The 22556-nt window shown below is 41.2% G+C and overlaps 2 protein-coding genes across 3 annotated transcripts; both read right to left on the reverse strand.

Annotated features, from left to right (window-relative positions):
- Positions 1-12: 12 nt before the first annotated feature.
- mylk5 (myosin, light chain kinase 5) lies at positions 13-10094 on the reverse strand. The gene is made up of 17 exons (XM_062438333.1): positions 9547-10094; positions 7292-7435; positions 6675-6827; positions 6290-6472; positions 5832-5867; positions 4548-4675; positions 4286-4439; positions 3878-4189; positions 3689-3794; positions 3009-3212; positions 2679-2896; positions 2471-2594; positions 1726-1878; positions 1516-1648; positions 1327-1414; positions 1062-1202; positions 13-707 (listed from the first exon to the last, which is right to left on the reverse strand). Exons 1-17 carry the CDS (start codon positions 9680-9682, stop codon positions 502-504), a joined length of 2619 nt encoding a protein of 872 aa, XP_062294317.1. The 5' UTR covers positions 9683-10094; the 3' UTR covers positions 13-501.
- Positions 10095-19697: 9603 nt separating this feature from the next.
- On the reverse strand, positions 19698-22129 carry LOC133999726 (frizzled-2-like). Of its 2 annotated transcripts, XM_062439004.1 has the most exons (2): positions 21761-21889; positions 19698-21644 (listed from the first exon to the last, which is right to left on the reverse strand). In XM_062439004.1, exon 2 carries the CDS (start codon positions 21602-21604, stop codon positions 20327-20329), a length of 1278 nt encoding a protein of 425 aa, XP_062294988.1. In that variant the 5' UTR covers positions 21605-21644; positions 21761-21889; the 3' UTR covers positions 19698-20326. The 2 variants fall into 2 exon arrangements, with proteins under 2 accessions (XP_062294988.1, XP_062294987.1); XM_062439003.1 differs by having other exon boundaries at positions 19700-22129.
- Between the last annotated feature and the right edge of the window lie 427 nt (positions 22130-22556).

Raw genomic sequence — 22556 nt, forward strand, 5'->3', positions numbered from 1 at the left:
ACAAAAAACAACTCATTTTCTCAAGATTTGTTTTACTGAGAATATTTTTTAAAGAACATTCATCTTTTTGAAATTTGTCAACAAAAGCTTTAAAAAAAAATCTAAAATGTAAGGCATGTGTGTTTTTCAGAACATATATCTCAGTGTATTCTTACAGCTAGGTGGCAGGTCAGAAAGGACAAATGTAAAGTAATTAACTTATGAGCCAAAGTAAAAATGCAGTTTTGGTTTTAGCTGAAAAAACTGAACAAGCAATAAAAACGCAGTTTGTCAAAGACAGTGTATAACCACATCATGATCCTATAAAAATCAACCATTATCTATATACTCATAAATTCATCTCTTCATAAATTTTGTGCAATAACACACGTAGAAATGTTTCCACCCACAGTACATAATGTACAGCTTTGTCCCTTTTTGAATTAAAATAACTGTTTAAGACTCAATTACATTTATACTTCTATCTCTGTCATATGTAATGTGCATACTGATGTAATGAATCTACTCTTGAACAGTGAGTTTGGCCGAGCAGGATTTCTCCCCATGGTCATTGGTAGCTGTGCAGGTGTAAACATTGGTGTCCTCTGGGCCAACGTTGACTAGTATCAGGGTACAGCAGCCATCTTCCTCATATTCTATCTGAACAGTGGATGACTCCACCAGCGGCTCGTCCCCGCACAGCCACACTACCTCTGGGTCAGGATATCCTGCCAAGACAGATGAGAGGGGTGAGGAAAGGCGCAAGAAGCAGAAGTCTTCATGAATAAATTGCAAGCCAATATCCAAGACCCACAGGCTTGAATGCTGACTAACATGACTGAATGAAGATACAGTATCTAAACATACTTCTTTCAAAGCAAAAGGACTGATAATGGAGTATATAAGGTGTGAGAAAGGTTAAGTTTACAGTTTCATGATTTTAATTAATCATGACTTAAGACTTGAATATTTTTCCGTCAAGTTTTGAGGGAGTCGAGTCTAAATCAGGTCTCTAGTCCTCAATTTGTGATTTGCAGCCAGTCTTGAGCTCCTGATTGAAGGAAGATAAGAAGTCTGTGTACCTGTGAGGTGACACAAGAGCCGGGCACTGGATCCCTGAGCTACTGTCTGATCCTTCAGGGTCTGGGTGAACTGCGGTGGCTCCTGCATCTTGCGCTCGAGTGACTGCAGGGCATGCTCTGTCTCCGGGGTCAGGGGTGACTCTAGGTCAGAGAGGAGGAAGGAGGAAGTAAGTGAAAATGGAGTAAATTTCCAGCAGTGCAGAGATAGACAAGTTAGACCAGTAAACAGCTGGTTCTGATAACATAATGAAAGAATGTGTCTCACCATTGCCCGGGCTGGTAGGAGATGCAGAGCCATCACTTTTAGACAGCAGAGCCATTCTCTTCAGGGCTAGCATGGCCTTGCCTGCTTTCTATGAGGCAAATGCATATATATATATATATATTTCAATCAGAAAAGAAAAACATCTCAAACTCAAATACCAAATGAAAGTAATATGCTGAAATGTATCACCTTCCACTTCTGCCGGGCTAGAAACCTCTTCATCTTATCCTTTGACAAGGTCTTGGTGGTGGCGGCATGATCTCCAGAGTCAAATGCTGCCATCCAAGGGTGTGCGAGTGCCTCTTCACAGCACATCCTCCGCCTGGGAAACACACAGAGCAGTTAAGGTCAAGATGGGGCCGGGGATGCTGTGCATTAGCTGTATGATTATGACATCACCTGCTGTCCTTGTTAAGCAAGGAACTGATGAAATTTTTGGCCTCATCTGTGATCTCATCAAAGCTCTCCTCATCAAACTCCCACTGGGCGGCTGTGACCAAGGCCAGGGTCTCTGCATCGCTGTTACCCTGGAATGGAGACTCGCCACTCAGTCTGACGACCACAGAAAGAGCATTGTCATTATATTGACGTTTCAGTCTGTATCCACTAGGTGGTATTAAAAGGCAGTCAATCCATCATGATTTTTTCGTACCAGCACAGTCTCTTCTGTTCTGATCGGTTTCTCAAAGTGTTTTCTGGAGTTGCAATTTACCAAGACCCTTGAGACTTACAGGTAAAGCATTGGGTCAGTTTGATTGACATGGATCTAATGGACTCAATCCTGTTCAATGCAATTACTTTAAGTTTCAGTCTTTGGGTCTGAAAATCTGCTCTCACCAAGTCAAATAAAAGGAAATATGCTGGATGTGCATGACACAAAATATGTTTGACATTTTGGGAAATGCATTTTTTCACTTCCTTCTCAATCTTGAGAAATTCAGTACCTCTCTCTTGTGTGTAAGACAAATACGAACTTATCACCAGTAGCTGTTAGCTTAGCTTATCACAAAGACTGGAAACAGGATGAAACCTAGTTCTGCATTTGAGCCGTATTGATCTTTTCGTCTAACTCTAAAGAAAATAAGTGTATTTCCCAAAAATGTTGAACTATTCTTTTAAAGAAGAAAACAAAAGTGTGACTCACAATATATAGCAGATGACCCCAATGCTCCACATGTCAGTGGCCAAACACACAGGCTCATAGCTGATCACTTCAGGTGCCACAAACTCTGGAGTCCCATGCATCACCTTCAGAGGTGTGTTGCTGTCTGTTAAACATAAAATCCATAATTTGGTATTGAAACACACACACCAGTATGACAAGTAAACATCAAGAGTTTCATTTCACATACCGAGCCTGCTGGCTAATCCAAAGTCAATGATCTTTACGGAGGTGCCAGTGGTGTCAACACACACAATGTTTTCAGGTTTGAGGTCCAGATGGATTATGTTTTGCTGATGCATGAAGGAGATGCCCTCCACAATCTGCTGCATGTAGCGCACACTGGCAGGCTCTGTGTGCTCAAAGTTGTCATCCACAATTCGTTCAAACAGCTCCCCGCCTGCTATACTGCAGACAGACAAACAACAAGGCCAGCAAAGTGTTATTAATTCTGGTTGTGTAGAAACATCGCAGGTGCTGTAATAATTCACCCACTTTGGGCTTTCATGATGATACTCACAACTCCATTACCATGACCATCTCAGGCTTGTGATCATATGCCCCCAGACACTGAACCAGTTTGGAGTGATGAAGGTAGTTCATCAACTCTATCTCTTTGCGTGCAGCCTCTCTCTCCTTGGCACGTCGGCCTTTGTAGAACTTCCCAGCACATACACGTCCTGTCTCTTTGTGGGTTAGTTTAAACACCAGGCCGAACTTTCCCCTAATAAAGACAAGAAATAAAATTAGAATCTTTTGTCATCATAGATCCCTAAAAACCATGTGGTATTGTAATGAAACAAGCCTGTCACAATGGTCTTTTCTTAAGCTTCAGAGGCTGGTAATCAAACCCAGAAAAAAATCTCCAATCTTTGAAGATTTCTTCAACCAGTGGTTGAAGTCATACTAAAATCTTTGTTTTCAGTATGACTTCAATGCTGGTGTTCTCAAATCTGTACTGGTGAACAGATGTTGTCAATAAGTTGAGAACCATGTCTCTACATGCATGCATTTTAATCCACCCTCCTCTGCACTTGGCAGGACTTTCACCCCTTCCAGAGAGCCCATGTTGACAAAAGGACAACTTGACGTTTAAATGTCAAGCTTGCTTTTTGCCAATTTTTTAAGTAAGGTACTTTTCTGCAACATATCAAATACAAACCTGTTGGGGAAGTGGGTTTTGCCCAAACAGATACTCACATTCCCAGTTTCTCCAGCATATTGTAGTGATCTGTGACTTTGTGGGAAGAGTCAATAGTGACAGTGCTATATGCATGAGGGCCCTCTTCTTCTGGTTTGTGTGAAGCTGCAAACAGATAAAAAACCTGTTATAGTAGCATCTTTATATTTGCCTCTATTTTCATATAGCAATAACCCATATCACCTTACCTTTCTGCTCCATCTTAACCACTGCTGATACTGGGCCTGGCTCACTTACTCCCACTGTGTTGAAGGCCTTCACCCTGAAACAGTATTCCCCTTGAGGCTGCAGTCCAGAGCACACACTGTACGAAGTGCTCTTACACTGGGCAGTTAGTTCCCTCCAATCCCCAGGCTCTGCAGGTCCTTGGCTTTTTACCTCAACCACATAACCGAGGACAGCACTGCCACCGTCGTAGCAGGGGCCTGACCAGGACAGCACAAGACTACTGGCAGAGACGAGGGAGACCACAGGGCAGGAGGCAGGAGGCTCTGGGCTCTCTGGTGGGAGGATGATGAATATACTGCTTAAAGAAACTGCAATACAACTTTACATGGTCTTAAAATTGCGTGTGCACATTGTGTGTGTTGCCTTACCTACGACAGAAAGGGTCAGTGTGTGTTGTGCTGAGCTCTTACGGTCCTTAACTACAACTGTGTAGCGACCTGTGTGCTGTGGTTTAGCCTCCGCTATAACAAGTGTGCTGCTCTGATCAGTATTCTCTGCCCACAGCTCTGGACCATCCACTATCTGTAGATAAAAAGTGTAAAAAAAGAGGGGGGGAGATTAATACTGAGAGATCATGGAGGTGAATTAAGTTGGGTTGTCAGAGAGTGGACAGACTTTAAATTACAGCACCTGCTCTTTGTTTCGGATCCAACAGGACACTACAGGGGGGCTGGCAGTGAAAACACAAGTCAGACGGGCAGCTTCTCCCACCTTCACCTCAATTTGCGGAGGATGGTTCTCAAAATGTAATGCTGGACCTGCAAAGACAAAACAAAGTGTTTTGACTTTAACCTGCTGACTCATTGAAGTGTCATTGAACAGGTTGAAAACAAAAGCTGCGTGCCTTAAACGCCACACTGCAAGGAAGTTATTCAGGGTGGTGTGACAGTGTCAGATAAAGTCAGAAAATATCTACTAGTGGTATGTTATTACGTGATCTGTGTTATGGGATGTGTTCTGTGAGGTAAGGATAGTGTTACTTCCCCTAAGACCCTTATTATTGTAGCCTACAGCACATCAAGTATTTCGAGTGGAAACCAATGCAAAACAAAGATTACCTTCCCCAACACAAGCACAACCAGTCCTTGTGTAATCATGCGTGTTAAACAATGTTAAGGTAATTCACCTGATCTTGCGACTGTATCCCAGTCCCATAATATGTTCCACAAACTCAAAGCTATTTACTTAAACAAATGTCCTTAAAAAGGAAAGCAGCATGTACATGTCTCGAGGCAGAGCACGCATTTGAAGTCAGACACTACTGTACTGTATCTTATAGTTATGTCATATTACCATGTGTACATTAGACTAGAAAATGCCATATATGAGCTGAAGTCAATATCACACTGTCAGTATTCAAATACTTGATCATGATGGTGAATTTGACTGGAGCCAATCTGATAACCTCATTATGTTTAAATGGCTTAAGTATTTACACTCTTTACAGACAGTCTGATATTAAATTATTGCATCTGTCTTGTCCTTACTTATATTTAATTCACACCATAAAATATTATCTGAACTATATCAGTATATGTCCTCTGTACTCATAACAAACATTCAGGCCCAACAGTGTAAGCTTTTATTATTACAGAATACACCCCAAGGTAAAGTTTCCCAGAATATGGAGGTACAATAGCAAAGAGCTCAACATCATAATAGGAAGTACAAAGGCTGAAAAAAAGGTGTAGCTCTAGGGCAAACCACAGAGGCATCAGACACAATATACACACACAAACACGTATTAAAAACACACACAAAGCAATAGACTATAATCAGATAACAGACAGAAAGAGCAGCAGACAAAATAGCACGAGATAGCATGAAAAGAAGAAAGGGTGAGTAGATGGTGGAACGACAGGTGCATTGCTTGGTCATTTGGAGAAATGAAAAATGACAGTGTGTGCCTCTCACCTGTCCCTGAGTTGGCTCTCTTCTTCGGGATGACTTCTGTAGAGAGAGACAAGTGCAGGTAGGTTTTAACCGAGGAAGATAGAGGTGTGGCTCTCTTCTGTCTATGGCTATCAGTTTACAGACTCAGCAAGTTTCACTGGACTGTGCACTATCCACTTCCCTACATGGTGCTCACTTCAGACTGAAAACTTTCAGTGGGTATATCAAAAAGCTACATTGTTGTGAGAGTCCTATATGATTCCCTACTGGTATACACCAAATGCACAAGGACAGGAAATTATGTGTTTCCTTTACATTTAAAAATAAACACATCGATAGTTGGAGGAAGTTCAAACAATGGTGAAGAGGCCAATATATTTTACTGTGGTGTCAAAACACGGAAGACTTTTTGAAATGCAATACACTGACATGACCTCCTGGAATGCTCACAAATTATTCAATCTTGATCCTGTTATTACCTCTTGGAGATGAGACTGGGCTCTGCTTGTCAGAGTCTGTGGGCGAGGCGCAAGTGGATCCTCTCAACTTCTGTAGCTCGTCTTTTTGAGACTGTGATGGCTTTCCATTTTTCATGATGCTCTTGGATGCAGAAGTGGGAATCTTTGAAACTGGACTGGGCACACCATACATAGTTTCAAAGTCTGCATTGGTTGTCAGAGAGGAAATGGAGACAACAAACCACAGGACATCAGAAATGAAACTCTTGCTAGTTTGCTATTAGCAGCAAATTTGTAATAAAGAGGAAATCCCTGAAAATGAGAATTTATGAGAAAAGATGACGGATGAACTGTTTCTTATACCCATTAGGGAACTATTTCAGATCTGTCTCAATGTCCACTTCACCTTTGACAAACACAGCAGCACAGCAAGATGTCTTCCCTGCGCTGTTTTCTGCCAAGCAGGTGTAGGCACCAGCATCTTCAGGCAAACATTCCCTCACCACAAAATTCGCCTCCCTGCCATTGAAAGAAGGATTCCCAAAACGGGCCACTTCACCTGCCCGTAGGAGCAAACAAACACTCTTTCACTGACATATTGTACAAGGACAGTGAAGAGAATGAAAGGAAGTCATGAAACTCAGGCCAGATATAGCATCTGTGGATCAATCATTACAAAAGCACATTACATGGCCAAGCATTGTGTAAATTCTGACCAGCATCACAGTTTCCCAAAATACCAAATATGTCAGGCTGAGACATCAAGATTGTTGTGTTGGAACAAGCACAAGCTGACAGAGTGAGTACACTTGATGTTGTCACACAGACTAGATTTTCACCAAAGATTTATAACTTAAGATAAAAGTTAAGGGGTTCAAGAGTTTAGTGGGTCAAATCAATCTCCCAAGCTGCTTCCCATAAATAGCCAGTTTTTAGACAAAATGCAAGTTCTTGCTGGTTTTATTTAGTGTTTAAAAAATGAACTACAATTCAGAAATCTTACAGTATATTCTGCCACCTCACCATTGTGCAACCACGACACCTTGATAGGCTGACTTCCAGTGACAACGCCACGCAGCTTGAGGTCACTTCCTTCGTCCACGCAGCAGTCCTCCAGGGCCTCTATGAAAACGGGTCGATCCAGATGTTTACAAGAGGAAAGAAACCCTGGATATGGATGAGAAGAGTTAGATACTGTCACAACCTGGCTCAGAGGTAGGACAAAAGATGGAGACCACATATGACTTTTTGATCTAGGAAACATAAATGTATTTAATTTAATTTAATTAAGTATGTATGTATGTCAGTTCATCAGTAATGTTTGTAATGTATGGGTGTAAGCTCAAACAAACCCAGCAACTCAAACAGGAGAGAGAGTAAATACGCCAAGCTCTTTTTGTAAAGGAGCATTCACACCAATTCAGGTGTTAACCATCTCTCCTGATGAGCCACTTCCAAGATCCCTTACAACCAATAAGAACTTAGGTCAGAGGCCAGGAGGCCATCACAAACACACACAAAATTGCAACACAAGCAGGATGATTAATAGTGACAATGTGTGTGTGTGTGTGTGTGTGTGTGTGTGTGTGTGTGAGAGAGAGAGAGATAGAGAGACAGAAAGAGAAATAGAAAGAGAAAGAGAAAGAGAAAGAACATCACTAAACTGCATCCCTTCTACTCAAAACATGACAGAACATAACCTGAGATCAATTTACATAACTTTACCATATAAAACAAATTAATTAAGTTTAAATCAAACCCTAGTTTTTACAAAGAAAATATGACGAGTCCTCACTTTAGCCGTGATGTATGTTGTTCCATTTTGTCATCTACCAAAACATTTCACACCACACCATCTTTTTCATTTGCCCTTCCGTTTCTCTTAAATTTAGTTCACCACTGCCCAGAAAACCACTTCACACAGTTTATACTGACTAGCCAATGTTTAATTTTTCTTTTTCTTCTTCTTATTTTTTAAGCCTTTTATGGCCAAGTCTTGATATAGGATTCTACACTCATTGGACCCAGAGTTGAGTTCTGGCTTGGATCCTAGCCAGACAGGGATGGTTATTGCTAGGAACTGCACTCCCCCTGCTACTCCCTCAGTAAAAGCAAAATTATTAATCAACAGCTTATCAGCAGCAGCATAACAGAGAAAATAATACACATTAGAGACGCCTAGTCAGTACAAAATGTTGTGTAAAAGTTGACCTAATCTGATTGTGTGTTTCAATATTAAGCCATAGTATCTACTAGTTATGGTTTAACAAAACAAGTGTTTTACCATCAACCTTTAGCCAAGGTTTACACTGCTGAATTACTCTGTGGCAGACACTGAATGCTTGTTTCATCAAGACTACTTTGAGTTTGACTTTACGTTCAAACAATTATGGGTGGATTTCCACACTTCTTTAACACCATGACTCTTTGCCCTTATCTTTCTTTTTTTTTTCTTTACAAAACTTTGGCAGCCACAGAAGCTTTTATATGCATCTCTGTAAGGTCAGTCACTGTTCTACTATAACAGGATTGTGGGATTCTTTAAAAAACACCTTTAAAAATGAAACTTTCATTAACACTTTCATATATACTTTTAGAAATATTAGATATACTCTGTGGCCAAGTTAACATGTCTGTTTGTGTCAGTTCCTGAAATGTTGACAGGTCAAACATTCAGCAGCTGATCATCATCTGATAAAGAGATATTTGTGTGACAATGTATATCACATGACAATTTAATATCAAATAATTCACTTAAGCAGATACACATATCACACACAACCAAAGCTTTAAAATCTGTCTGTGTCTGTCCTCATATCAGTCCATGAACTTTCACCACAAAAGCCACACGCCCAGTTTATATTATTACAAAGTGAAAGAGATGTGAGAGGTATGTGTGTTCCAATAGACAGCTAAATTTAAATGGCCCAGAAGAATAGTGAAGCTTTGTGAGCATGACAAACTTGATATTCAGTGTGTGAAAGGACAAACAATTTAATAAAAAGAACCAGATGGACATTCAAGCTCAGGACAAACGCCTGATATTACTTTAGAAGGCAATACATATGTTAATTGATTCTCTAGAAAAATAATCTCCTTTTAACACCAGGAGGAAAACTAAGCAAATGTGTTTTGCAGGGAGCATTACCATGTTCAGACTTGTCTATTCAAATGCTGGCATTAATAACATGGTAAATGCTGCCAGTTGGGTGATTTCCAACACAGAAACACCAACATTCAAATTATTAATCTCACGGCCTCTCTCATGCAGCTCTCACCTGTTTCAGTAGCGTTGTCTGAGGTCCTGGTGTCAATAGCTCCTGTCCCATTCCCTGGTGCAGACGATGCATGGGAAGGCTTGATGTATATCCTGAAGGTTGACACATAACGCTGTTTGCTGCCATCACCATTCATGTCTATTTAAGAACAACCCCCGTCTTTTAGCGGGGAAAAAAAACAAACAAATAATTTACACAGTCATTTCTCAAGCTGGTTATCACACTTCCTTTCTTTGTCACTGCTGTGTGGCCCTCTGAGGCGTTGCTCTGTCTCTGTCCTCTGTTAAAAAAAAAAACCCAGCACTGTCTCTGCGTCTCACTCCCCGCTAAGCCACAGCCAGTGCAGCTCTGACCTCACTACTCACACTTCTCTGCACATGTTCAAACCCTTTTCTCTCACCATCCTCTGATCTACAGTAACTCCACCTACATCGCAAATTCCTCTCTTTTCACTAAAGCCATTTGAGGCAGGGCAGGTATCTCCTTATCTCTTCAAAAATCACTCTAAACGCAACATCCCCCACCCACTATACTCAAACCCCTTTTTCTTTATTGCTTATAAACACATACTGCGTATAAACAAGGAAAGGCGGAGATAGGGAGAGTGGGAGGAAGGAGGGGGACTTATCTACCCACCCAGCCAAAGGTCATATTGTCTGCTGTTTGTTGAATGCGCTGCCGTTTATCGATTTCCATGTTTGCTTACTCACTTATCAATGCTGCAACTGAACTTTGTGATGCCAGTGACACCAGCCCTGCAAAAGGGTCATTTCACGCCTGTGTGCTGTAAAGCTGTGATTGTGGACAACAGGCTCATAAATCCTATGTGGCTTTAAGTGTGAGTGCCTGCCTTGGTACAGTATATCCCAGCACACATGGCAAGGTGTCCGTTTCCAGGGTAATTGCGTCACTTCAATAGACCCACCTGCTGCAATGGTAACCACAAGATGTCTCAAGAGGAGCCTGCTGTTGTTCTCATTATGAACATATGTTGCTGTTGAGACAGTTGACGCAGCAGAGCAGCAGACATCACACAATCTGCATTATTTATTATAGGATGCAATCATGAGGGAACAAATGTGACACAATTATCAAACTTAACATGTCTGAATCTTGGTACAACAGTTTTGATGAGGTGGGAAAACCGCAATAGAAGTGCTTTATGTCAGTGAACACAACAGGAGCCCGCTGAGATGATTAAAACATCTCTTTCCACTCCACTCCCATCCTAGCTTCCCAAATTCCACATCAGTGATCACACAGAATAGCACAGCGAGGGGCTTGTTGTAGTTTCTGTGAGGGAGAGAATTCCCAAATCAAACATTTACCAAAAGGCTGCACACACAGATACACCACAGAAAGGACCTTTTCATAGTTTACATAGTCCATACTACATGACTTTCAATATATTTTTTGTTATCGGCCAAATTCATGAAATTCACTGCTGTTTTGCCATAACAGAAGTTAGGAAACATATTACAGTTTTGCGCTGCTGTGAAAATACAGATACCATAGATGGGATTAAACTACTGGAATTCACTACTGTCACTGTAAAAATAAATAATTGGCATGAACTTTACTCAACACATTATCAAGACTTACATAAAACTCCAGATCAGACAACCGATCCCCTTCTCATTTCTCACGTTGCATTTGCTGGAAATAAACATCTTACATGCCTGGTTAGAGATTACTGTATGTAGCAACAAGCTCCAACTAGCAGAGTGATTAACAGATGAACCCACAGGATAACCTATCAAACCATCGTGCCTCGGGTGCCTAAAGATCCTGCTTCAGCACACATTTTAAGACATTGTGAGAGTGACTGTGCACACAGTGGTAATACATCCAGTATTACCACTGTCATCAAGGGCTTCAATTTGATTGTTATACCTCCATCAAACGCCTAAACAATGCTGCTTAAGGCCGAAGATTGTGCAATAATTGTATAGTGCTTTTATTATGGTGATCTTTTAGCATGTGTTTTTTCCCATTGGTGTATGTATGTGTTGTGTGCAATGTTATGGGATATGTGCAATACTGTTATGCAATTGTTGTTGGGATGGTATGGCTGGTGATGTTTTGTCTGTTGTCATTGTGGCTGTCAAGGCATTTATGATGCAGTTGCTGAGTCCAAGACAAATTTCCCTAAACGGGACAATAAAGTATATTGTATTGTCCCCCCCAGTTAACACTACGCGTACTAGAAAGGTTCAATGTGTCACACTACAAAATAAAATCAGGAACAGTTATATCATATATATATATTCCACACTATGATAGACACTGTATCTAATAAGGCTGGACTCAAAGCTGAAAATAAGATGTGACAGCTTCCTGGGAAAAAGAAAACACGCAGAGAAAGTTGGCAGAAATTCTGAAACCGCTGAGCTGCTCATTAAGAGGAAACACAGTGATAACACTGCATTTCTCCCACAGAGCTGTGGACTGTAGAAGCATAATTAATGCAATGTAGGCACTGGGGCCACTTACTGCACACAACAGAGCCTGGGTCAGGAAGGATACATGCTGACAGACCCATTACTTCTATAATGTTGTCTACCTTCCTCCTATATGTGCTATAGGTTTTTACCAGCAGATGATATGCATGCAGGTAGTTTAGTCTGCTATCTGTCCTCAAATGACTGCAGTGAATAAAAGGTCCCTGTCTCGGAGTTATCCAACGTGACTCTTCAGTCTGAACATGAGAGGATAGATGTGGACTGTAGATAGTTACAGCAGAATGGAGACATTTTTCTGTCTGCTGATAACAATCTTCGTAGGTCTTCAAAGTGAAACTGATGCAATGCAGTGACTTCAAAAACTAATAATGATACAAAAAAAAGCAAAACAAGGAGTATTTAATGGCAAACTTTTCCATGAAAAACACCCTGCAACTGTTATATGTACTGCATGCTGTAGCTAAATGCAATATAGGAAGCAAGATGGTGAAGCCTGACTCCGATGGTATAACAAAGCTATGGTGTTTCCTCATCTATCTCATAATTTAATTAGTGTTTTTGTTGCACCATATCTTTGAATACCCATGCTGAACAAGGGCACATTCAATTAGTAAAGACATAATGCTTATATTATAATGTGTGATATTATTACTGATAAATGTCTCTATGAGTCTGCTTATCAAAGAATTTATGTCTTGTGTGCCAAATGTGTGAGATCTGTTGCTGTTCAAAAATAGCAGAAGTTGTGACTTGTATTTCTATATAAGTGTTGCTATGAAAATAGCCCAGCACCGTCACTGAATCTCTCTTTTCCTCCATGTTGAGACATAGAAACTAACCAACTGTATGTCTCTACGTCAATGACATATGTTAAAGTACAGTGGTCACAAAGCAAGAACGTACCTTTACATGATCAGGCTTGCACAATCGAACTTGAGTGCCATCTGGTGTCAAATTTCTTTGCTTGCTTTTTGCAAAACCTTTTCCTGCGAGTGATGGCAACATTTTCTGATAATCAGGTTGGGTAAGATTGGGTTTTTTGGTACGAGGCAGGGAGTTAAATGTGGGCATCCTTTTAGAAAAAAACAGGCAAAGGGTTAACAGAATTGAATGTCCACTTCACAATAATGAACTAAAAACTGCATGCTCGCTAAAATTTCCTCCTCACTTTGGCTGTTGGCAGGAGACAGTCCTTCAGTGTACACCATCACGAACAATGAAAACACTGACACCATCTAGATGTGAAGTATGTACATACAAGCAGGGCATTGCCTTTCAGCTGATTTCAAACAGACCACTAAACAGGAACTAGATAGTGTGTACTGTGTAACATGATAGCCTACTTTCCACGTTGAAGGCAAATAAAGTAAAGAATAAAGTGTTTATTTTTATTTTTTTTATTTATTTAATTTAATTCAATTTATTTTTTTGTTTTATTTGTTTTATTATTTATTTATTTGTGTTTGTTTTTATTTTATTTTGTTTGATTTTAATTTTTACTTTTATGTATTTAATTATTTTATTTATATACTTATTTTTTCACAGTTAATTGTATTTATTTTTATATACTGTATTTCAGTTTGATTATCATTATTATTGCTATTATAATTACCTATATGTGCCTTCTTGCTCTGTATTGTTCTTACAAAATGTAATAAACAGATGTTTTAAAAAAAAAAAACGTTACTCCATCCTCTCCATACATGCATATTTTCCCCAACTACTTCACATCCAGCAGGGTTGTGGCTTAAATAACTTCCTGACCTTTCCCTCCTTGAGCTTACTTGTTAAAGCAGTACATTTACAACTTTTCAGCAACAATATTATGAAGCTTCCAAGAGAAAAATGTAACACTTGAGCTGTGACCCCTGCTGTCTCCCACAGCAGCTGCCTCTGTAGGCTTGCTGGATAAACAGTCAGCATTCCCTGTGGTTGTATTACTGAGAGGCCAAAGCTGTTGTGTTTTCTGCTGGCTGTAACACCACTTACTATTTTCACAACTATTCTCATAAAAGTGGAGTGAATTTCTGCAAAAGCTATTCTTTTTTTAAATAATAGACTGTGAAACCAGAGCCCAATCAGCATGTAGGAGACACTGCAACATTTACATAATGTATGCATGAACACAAACTTTAAACAAAAATTAGAACACAAAAAAACTGTTTATTTTATTTCTGAGGAACCATGCCACCATGTTGTAACTTTGTGGTTGATTTGTGTGTTCAATGTTTATTGCAGCAGTACATGTGCCAGAACAGCAGAGGGTGTTGTTCACCATAACAATAATAACATTGGCTATCGCTGTAATAAGAGCCTTGAATCAAATGTTTGAAACACAGAACGCACAATTAAATCCATCACTCTTCAAATGTTCGTTTTAGAATTCAGTCTCAGTAAAGATCACATTATGCTGCCAATGTCTTTAAATGGTCTGACTTGTCTAGACTTCCAAAAATACCATCTTTCCTATCAGGATTTCTTATACCTTATAATTTATTTTCCTGAAATAGCAAATGAGCTCTGGCGAGGTATCTTTAAATGCCGACCCTGTTGTGCTAAAGCTCCTGTTGTTTTATGCTCTGTTAGTTTCGCACATTGACCGTGTCTGTCTGGCCCAGCAGTCCTTAGGCCATTCCAGCCGACAGCCCCGACATGTGCAGTGGGAGCCATTACACAAAAACCACACAGGATGCAAAGGAAAACCACTAAACTTCTGAATATCTCTAAAGGAAATAACTAATGTGCAGAAGTTGGGCACACTGACTGTTTCACTGACCGAGACATTGGAATAATAAGATTTTATCTGTTTTGCACACTGGTCTGGGAATTTATGCATTAGAGGTTTGATATGCCACTGGCAAAATTGTTATCAGTGTTTCTGTTTTTAAAAAATGGTGTTGCAGTCTTTTATATTTGTAACAGGCTTAGTTTTGCAACTCTTTTCCATGAGAGAGAGCATTTGAAAGCACATATGTGTCTATGTGTTTAACTCCCACCTTTGCAGTGAGGCCCCTCCACTACTCTGCTGTTGGTGAGGGCCCACATGGAAGCGATTACGCTGTGCAGAGAGTGAAATTACAGAGAGAACCTACAGAACTGGAGCCCTACTATAACCACTCACTCACTCACTCACTTAGATATACACCCATGAACTCAAGCTCGGAAGCATATACAGCCAAGCGAACACACACAGAGATAGAGAGAAATGGGCACACACAAACACAAACACAAACACACACACGCACACACACTGACACAGAAGCTCTGCTGCCACCTTGCCTGAAGCTGTTCATTTCCACCGCTGGCTCTGTTGGGACAAGGCAGCAGTGTGCTTCCCTCCCCGCCTCCTCTCTCCTGGACTGGAGTGGGACGGGGCCAGGGCTGTAAATTCCTCAGAAAGAGCTGTTAAGAGGGCCTCCATTAAAACAGGGGGGCAGGCGCTCGCCAGAGAGGAGCCGACTCAATAAGTCATCATCCAAGCCTCGAGCCTTACTGGGGCCCAGGGGAGAGTAACTAAAGTCACAGACTGGAATATAGCATTACTGCTTAGTTTACCTGGAGATACAGGTGCTTCTAGTGCTGCAATGTTGCATTATTGGGCCAATAAGAATACGTGTTACTGTGCTGTAAAGCAACTGCATAGGTTGGTTTGCTTATCAATTAATAGCACACTGATTACCTCTCCAGCTGTGAAACTCATTTTTAAGCCCCTGCTTGATAGGAACAACACTCCCTTTGGCCCATTGTTATTTCAAGACACTCCTTCCTTTTGGCTCATAAAAAGATGTGTTCACAAGCCAAAATATCAGTTGGAATTGCTATTATAATATTTCATGGTAACACTGTGTAGGAAGGGGAGAGAAGTTCATTATATTCACTCATACTGATAATATTTCTACGCAAATATATGAGTGAATTCTTTGTACATACATCGTGGTGACCATAATACAGTAGATTCATTAGAAAACACATGGACATCAAACAGAGAGCTTTGGTGTTTGAGTGTATTCTTCCTTTAACGGTGACCCCAGATCACTGTAGCTCCATGTCTGAGCACAGCAGATATTGTTGTATCAAATTCTTGTGCAGAAGGTTTGGATGACATTACTGATAATGACATTTGAACAAAAAACACTTTGTGTCCTCTCCAATGGTTGCATCGAATTTCAATGACATTTACACAGTAGCTTAAAATACCAGACACTTGTTCCTGCCTGGTGTTATCATTTGCTACTTGCGCCATCACCCGAAGGTTTATGAGAGTGGCACGCTTGTATACACATTGCGGTGTCTGGATGCACGTTAACCATTCCCTTCCTCTACACACACTCCTCCCAATCAAGCCCATTATTATCCCAGGCGTGCTGCAGGCTCCCAAAATATCTGTCACACAGCTGTCGGCACCTCTTTGCTCAGCAGCTGGAGAGGCTCCCAAGTACTCCTTCACTTTCTACCCCGATAACATACACCCTTGCCCTGAAGGATGGGGCGAGAAAAAGAAGAATAAAACCCCTCCCCTATCATTGCATGAGTCTTTTTTCAGTCTGTTGTGTGCGTTTGCTTTCACCCCCGAGTGGTCTGTGCACTAATGAGCAATAAAATCTTGGACAAATGGTGTGCATGAGGCATGAAAATGAGCCACCAAGAAAGTAATGCCCAGGGAACAAAGTACGGTGAACCCCTTTCTACAGTTTCTATTATATTTTGCCTCTCCTGCAAGAATGTAACCCACATGTTGATCTTATTTAGGCGATAAGGTATGAGAGGCTGTGTTTAGTGACTTTGGAACAGCTGTTGATCTTGATGCAAGCCTTAAAGAAACTGGGATGAGAAGTCTTCAGGGGTACAACAATCTTTAAAGATGTCAGCATGTAGTTGTTGTGAGCGTTATCTGTCTTACAAAGATAAGTCAAGAACAACAACCATTATGGATGTCCCTGAATTCAAGAGTAGGTCAGATATCAAGATTAAAAGACAATTTAGAGGATGTGAGATAAATGGAGCAAAGCAGGACACCTCCTCATGGTGACTGTCAAAATTAGTATTTATGGCTGAAGGCCCTGAATCAAAGTCAGAAAATTTAAAATGTGCGTTTAGACCTACACTCTCCTGCCAACTTGTTGAGCTCCATCAATCCCACTCACAGCGGCCGCTATCTGAAAGCAGTGATCGAAGGAGAAAGAACATATTGCACTTCCTGTTGCGATTTCAAGCGAGACCAAGACAGATAGATGTAGCGTGTGCTCTGGAAAATCTCAGCTGCTCTCCTATGGTTAGGATAATGTATGACTGCAACTAATCCAGAGTTAGCCTTCAGAGCATGAGTTCTTCTTGAGTTCGTGCCAAGATTTGATTAGAAGCAGGCTTACTACATGTCTGGCTAGTTTTTTTCTTTTCTTTTTTTTTCTTCATTCTTTCTCTTTTCCACTATCCTGATTTCCTTTGTTTGTGAAGTTTTTAACCCCTTTTATAGACCTTATAGAATTCATATACAGTAACACTACTTAAGAGTACCAAGAAATGTGAGCTGCATCCACATGCGCTTGAACAAAGGCTTCTAAGTAAGAGTGAGAACACTAGCGCTTGTAACTAACACGATCTCTCTCTGACATGCCAAGGCCGTCTTCCATAAGAGCGACATCATAATACCAACTCGAGAAGCATTCTTCCTGTCTTACCCCCAGCTTGTCCCTTCTTGCCCTCAAGCAAGCAGGAAACGGCTGCAAGCAAGATTTAAGATTTGAGATCAACAACATGCGAGACGGCTGCCACAGAGAAACTGGGCACCAACATTAAAGCGAGGACAATTAAATTGATCTAATCTAGAGAAATATCAGCTCTTGCACAGTTTATATGCACAGTTTATCACAGTAGCTTTGGCACAGTTTTTTTTTTTTGGTTAAATGTATATCTAACGTTTATTTGCACGAAGTCTGTGTAAAAATTCCCCAAATGGCCCATGCAACACCCACTTTGATTTTGTGAGAAGCTTTTTTTTTATACCTGGCATAAATGTAGTGCATCTGATTCCATTTAGAATAGTTATGATGGTTGCAATCCAAGGTTTTACTTAAAAGATTCACAAATCTCTTCATTTGAATTCTTTTTTTCCTCCTTTCTTTGTTGTTTTTTTCCCCCTGGAGTAAGACAAAAGCAACCGAATAATACTGATTTTCCATCGTGCTCTCCAAACCCCTCCTCCCTTTAACCCTAAAACAATCTGACTCTCTTTACCACCAGCACCCCACCCACATGCCGCTTCTCTTCATTCTCTCACTCTTCACTCGTTTCTCTGCTTCAGTGCAAAGCCAAACAAGCCAGCCATTAAGTTGAGTTAAGCGCAGGAAGTGGGCCTTCGGGCCAGGCGGCACTGTTTACAAGGAGCTAGTCAGGTTTCAGCAGCGCTTTGAAGTGAGCAGCACACAGGAGACTGTCTGTCAGTAGGCAAAGGCCCAGCGCCGCTCCACTGACTCACTCGCATTCCCCCCATTCATCTAAGCGAAGAGAGGGAAGGAGGGTGGAGGTAGAGGGGGTGTAAAGGGCAGAATAGAGAGAGACACAGGTTGATTTATGGTCCCCCACGGAGAGAGTACCTGTTCCTACCTTTAATCAATTTTACCTGTCTGTTATTACAACCCATCTGTACTTAACCCCATATAGGGATACAAGAAAGACAAACATCAACTTGTCCAACGAGTCATGAGATAGAAGAGAGGGAGATTGATAGCAGCTACATGATCATGTCAGTAATATAATATATATAGTCCCTAACCCCCTGTAAAACTTTGCAGTAAGATAGAGTAAGTGATACACACATACACATACACACACACACACACACACACTGTATTTGCGTGCCTTTCTTTAAGGTCTGCTTCTAGCCCAGAGCCTCTGCTGCGAGGCAAGAGGATCAGTTTTCTCCAACACACCCATCTACTTCATGACATCACCGCGGAGAACGTTCAATTTCAGCCATGCATGGCTTGGGGGATTCCAACTTGGCAGAGAGCACAGTGGCTGCAGAGAAGTAACACTAAAAGCACAAAGCTGAACAACCTTACTTTTTTCCCTTCACCAAACAGGCAGGCAGGAACATTTTCACACCTATGCAACAGCACAGACTTAGCTTGCCAGTTGATTCCTGTTGATTTAACCGAGACCTCTCTAACAACAAGTAGTGAAAAAAAGAGAGGGGGTTTCTCGTTTTGTTTAGCACTTGATGGAGATGTTAGTGTACGTGTGAGGAAGCCCTCCATTTGTAAATGTTGCTGTCACATTCTTACAGATTGGCACCAGCTTCCTCAGACACAAAACACACACATGTGAAATTTTTCAAAATGTTTGATATGTGATTAAAACACAGCTGCTTCAGTATAAACTCACTCCTTGTATTTCCCAGAGTGTTAGGGTCTTGAGGAAACACATTTTCATTAAGAATTCCAGTAATCTGCTTTATAGTTGCCTGTCAGTCCGAGGCAACAGATGTTCAGGTGTGACACAACCCTCACCCCCCTTGTGAAAACAAGTCCTTTTTTTTATCGAAGAAAATAACTTTTTATCACAACAGTATTTAATCGTTAAAGAATACTGAACATATAGGGAAAGGCATAAATCAACCAAGCACTTGATTTATAGTTATTTGATATCTGACTCAGCATATGTTTTTGGTTAAAGAGGAGCGACTGAAACTAGAAAATCTCCTTTGATATCATCCAACACACTGAAATATACACATTCTTTGAATCCATAAAAAACAGAATTGATTACCTGTATTTAATACAAAAAAAAGGAACATGTCCAGATCTACGTTATGTGGCTTTCTTACAGTGCAAAAGTAAAGCAGGTACACTGGCAGATAAGAAAAAGTATTTACTTTGTTTTTTAAAAATACAAATATATAATTTCATGTTTTTACAAATAGTATTTACAGGCATATTTAATTACATATGAAATGTTTACAGAGAATAAACAGCCATTTTTCATTCCTCATCCTCCCTCTCTCTGTGTTCCTGGCTGCTAGATCATCACTACCCTCAAGTTTATGGTGGTTTTAAGAAAAGAGCCAAAGAGGGGGAGGAGAGAATTTCAGCACATGGCATCCACAGCCATGCTTGTTATTTGTTCAGACAGTCAGGTTCAGTTTATCCAGCGTGCCCTTTTGTAAAACCCTAACCCTTAGTTTGGTATGCATGAATGGCTCTAAAGCTGAGTCGAATAAAAATGCTGTATAGTTATTCTCTGTGTTTCTTATCTGTCACATGAGAAACCGGTAATAATACACAAATCAGTCCTATAAAACATACACACGTCCCTTTATTCTACACAGTGGTCTCTCCGTGTTTTCCATATGTAAGCCTTGAGTAGAATTTATGCCAGGAGTGAAGGGTCTTCCCGGACCAGATCCAGAAACCAGAGGTGATGCCCACTATGAGTGTCATCAGGTACTTGATCATGTAGACAGTGAAGTCTGGGGTCATGCGTGCCCTAACCTGCGAAGGGCAGGGGATGGCCAGGCTCCTGCAGTTGTGGGTAATCCAGCTGCGCTCCCAGTGGGGGCGGAAGGCCTGCTCATAGAAGAAGCAGGCGATAACAATGGTGGCAGGGACGGTGTAAAGCACACTGAACACACCGATCCGCACCATCAGACGCTCCAACTTCTCTGTCTTGCTGCCGTCGTGTTTCATGATGGTGCGGATTCGAAACAGTGACACAAAGCCGGCCAGCAAGAAAGAGGTCCCGATGAAAAGATAAATGAAGAGAGGGGCCAACACAAAGCCCCGTAGAGGATCAAGGTTGCTGAGACTGACGAAGCAGACCCCGCTGAGAACATCACCCTCTATCTGCCCGATGGCCAGGATGCTGATGGTCTTCACTGCTGGCACTGCCCAGGCGGCTAGGTGAAAATACTGAGAGTGGGCCTCAATAGCCTCATGACCCCACTTCATACCTGCTGCCAGGAACCAGGTGAGAGACAGGATGACCCACCAGATGGAGCTGGCCATGCTGAAGAAATAGAGCATCATAAAGAGGATGGTACAGCCTTCCTTTTTGGTGCCCTGGACAATTGTCTTCAAACCATCATTGCCGAAGCTGTCATTGCAAACCACCTTGTCCCCCAGGAAGTAGCCAGCTATGTAGGCTATGGAGACCATAGTGTAGCAGCCAGACAGGAAGATGATGGGTCGCTCTGGGTATCTGAAGCGCTGCATGTCAACTAAATAAGTAGTAACTGTGAATAAGGTAGATGCACAACAAAGCACAGACCAGACCAGAATCCATAAGCGGGAGAAATGAATCTCTTTGTCAGTGAAAAACATGTACCCATCGCGCCTTGATGGCTCACAAGGAGCTGCACAATCCTTCTCATCCAGAAACCTATAATTCAAATATGGGGGCACTTTGAGAGCAGACGGGCAACGGAAAGGCCTGTCTTTTGAGGAGATCAACGAGGGGTCCGGTGTTCCCGGGACAGGTATGATTGGTGGGACGGTGGCGGCAGAGGAGTCGTTTTGTCCGACGCAGATTTGTCCATCTCCCAACACAGGGAAGTTCTCGCAGCGCAGTCGGTCCGGCCACTGAAAACCAAACTTGTTCATGAGTGCCTCACAGCCCTGTTTGGCTCTCTCACAGATGGACCTGCAGGGAGGGATGGCCTTCTCCAAAACTGTACATACAGGCGCATACATGGAGCACAGGAAGAATTTCAGCTCCGGCGAGCACTGTACCTTAACCAGGGGATAAAACTGGTGCACTTCGAGTCCTGCGTCCTCCTGATTAGTGTGGCCCACTAAATTGGGCATGATGGTTTGGTTGTAGGCTATATCCGTGCACAGAGGTATAGAAATCGGCTGACAAAATCCATGCTCCGGGACGACTATTCCGTTGTCCCCGTGATACTGAGCTGATATCAGCAGAGGCAGCAGGAGTGCAAGAAACCAGGTCTTGCAAAAAATCATCTTCCCTAGTTTAAGACAACAACTTTAGTGGGATAGGTCTGCTATAAACCAGTTTAGTGCTTATCATCAGTACTGCACGAAACTTTTGAGCGAGAGTAACTCACTAAAGTGAAAAAAGTCTGGCGGTAAAGACCTGAGCTCGTCCTCGTCGTGCTTAGTCTCCGCTTTGAACACTGCTGGATGACTTTTTTTCTTTTCTGTAACTCTGACTCGTTTGCATTGTCAGTGCAGCGACAATAACAACGAAACTTCCGGTCTAAACTTTAAAGAATAAAAGAACCCAAAAAAAAACAAATATTTTGTAATTTGTAGGATTTCATGCTAAGATATATTTGATGCAATATCTAAAGTATATTGCGTCATTTATTTGATCTATCTATCTATCTATCTATCTATCTATCTATCTATCTATCTATCTATCTATCTATCTATCTATCTATCTATCTATTGCATCATTTATTTTATTGCATTAATTTATACACTTCAATACACATGGGCCAAATACGCCAAACATGATCTTTTATGGCTATAACAAATTAAATACAGTATCATGATCATAATCATAGAAGCAGTAATTGTATCAAAGTCTGTA

The sequence above is a fragment of the Scomber scombrus genome, chromosome 18 (genome assembly GCF_963691925.1).
Source record: "Scomber scombrus chromosome 18, fScoSco1.1, whole genome shotgun sequence".
NCBI lineage: Eukaryota > Metazoa > Chordata > Actinopteri > Scombriformes > Scombridae > Scomber > Scomber scombrus.

Excerpts from the sequence above, each read along its gene's own strand:
- mylk5 (XM_062438333.1), bottom strand. The coding sequence starts at position 9,682 with ATGAATGGTGATGGCAGCAAACAGCGTTATGTGTCAACCTTCAGGATA. Across the intron at positions 6,828-7,291 it reads GGTGTCGTGGTTGCACAATG|GTGAAGTGGCCCGTTTTGGG; the intron begins GTGAGGTGGCAG and ends TCCTACGGGCAG. Across the intron at positions 5,868-6,289 it reads CCCAGTCTCATCTCCAAGAG|AAGTCATCCCGAAGAAGAGA; the intron begins GTAATAACAGGA and ends CTCTCTCTACAG.
- LOC133999726 (XM_062439003.1), bottom strand. The coding sequence starts at position 21,964 with ATGATTTTTTGCAAGACCTGGTTTCTTGCACTCCTGCTGCCTCTGCTG.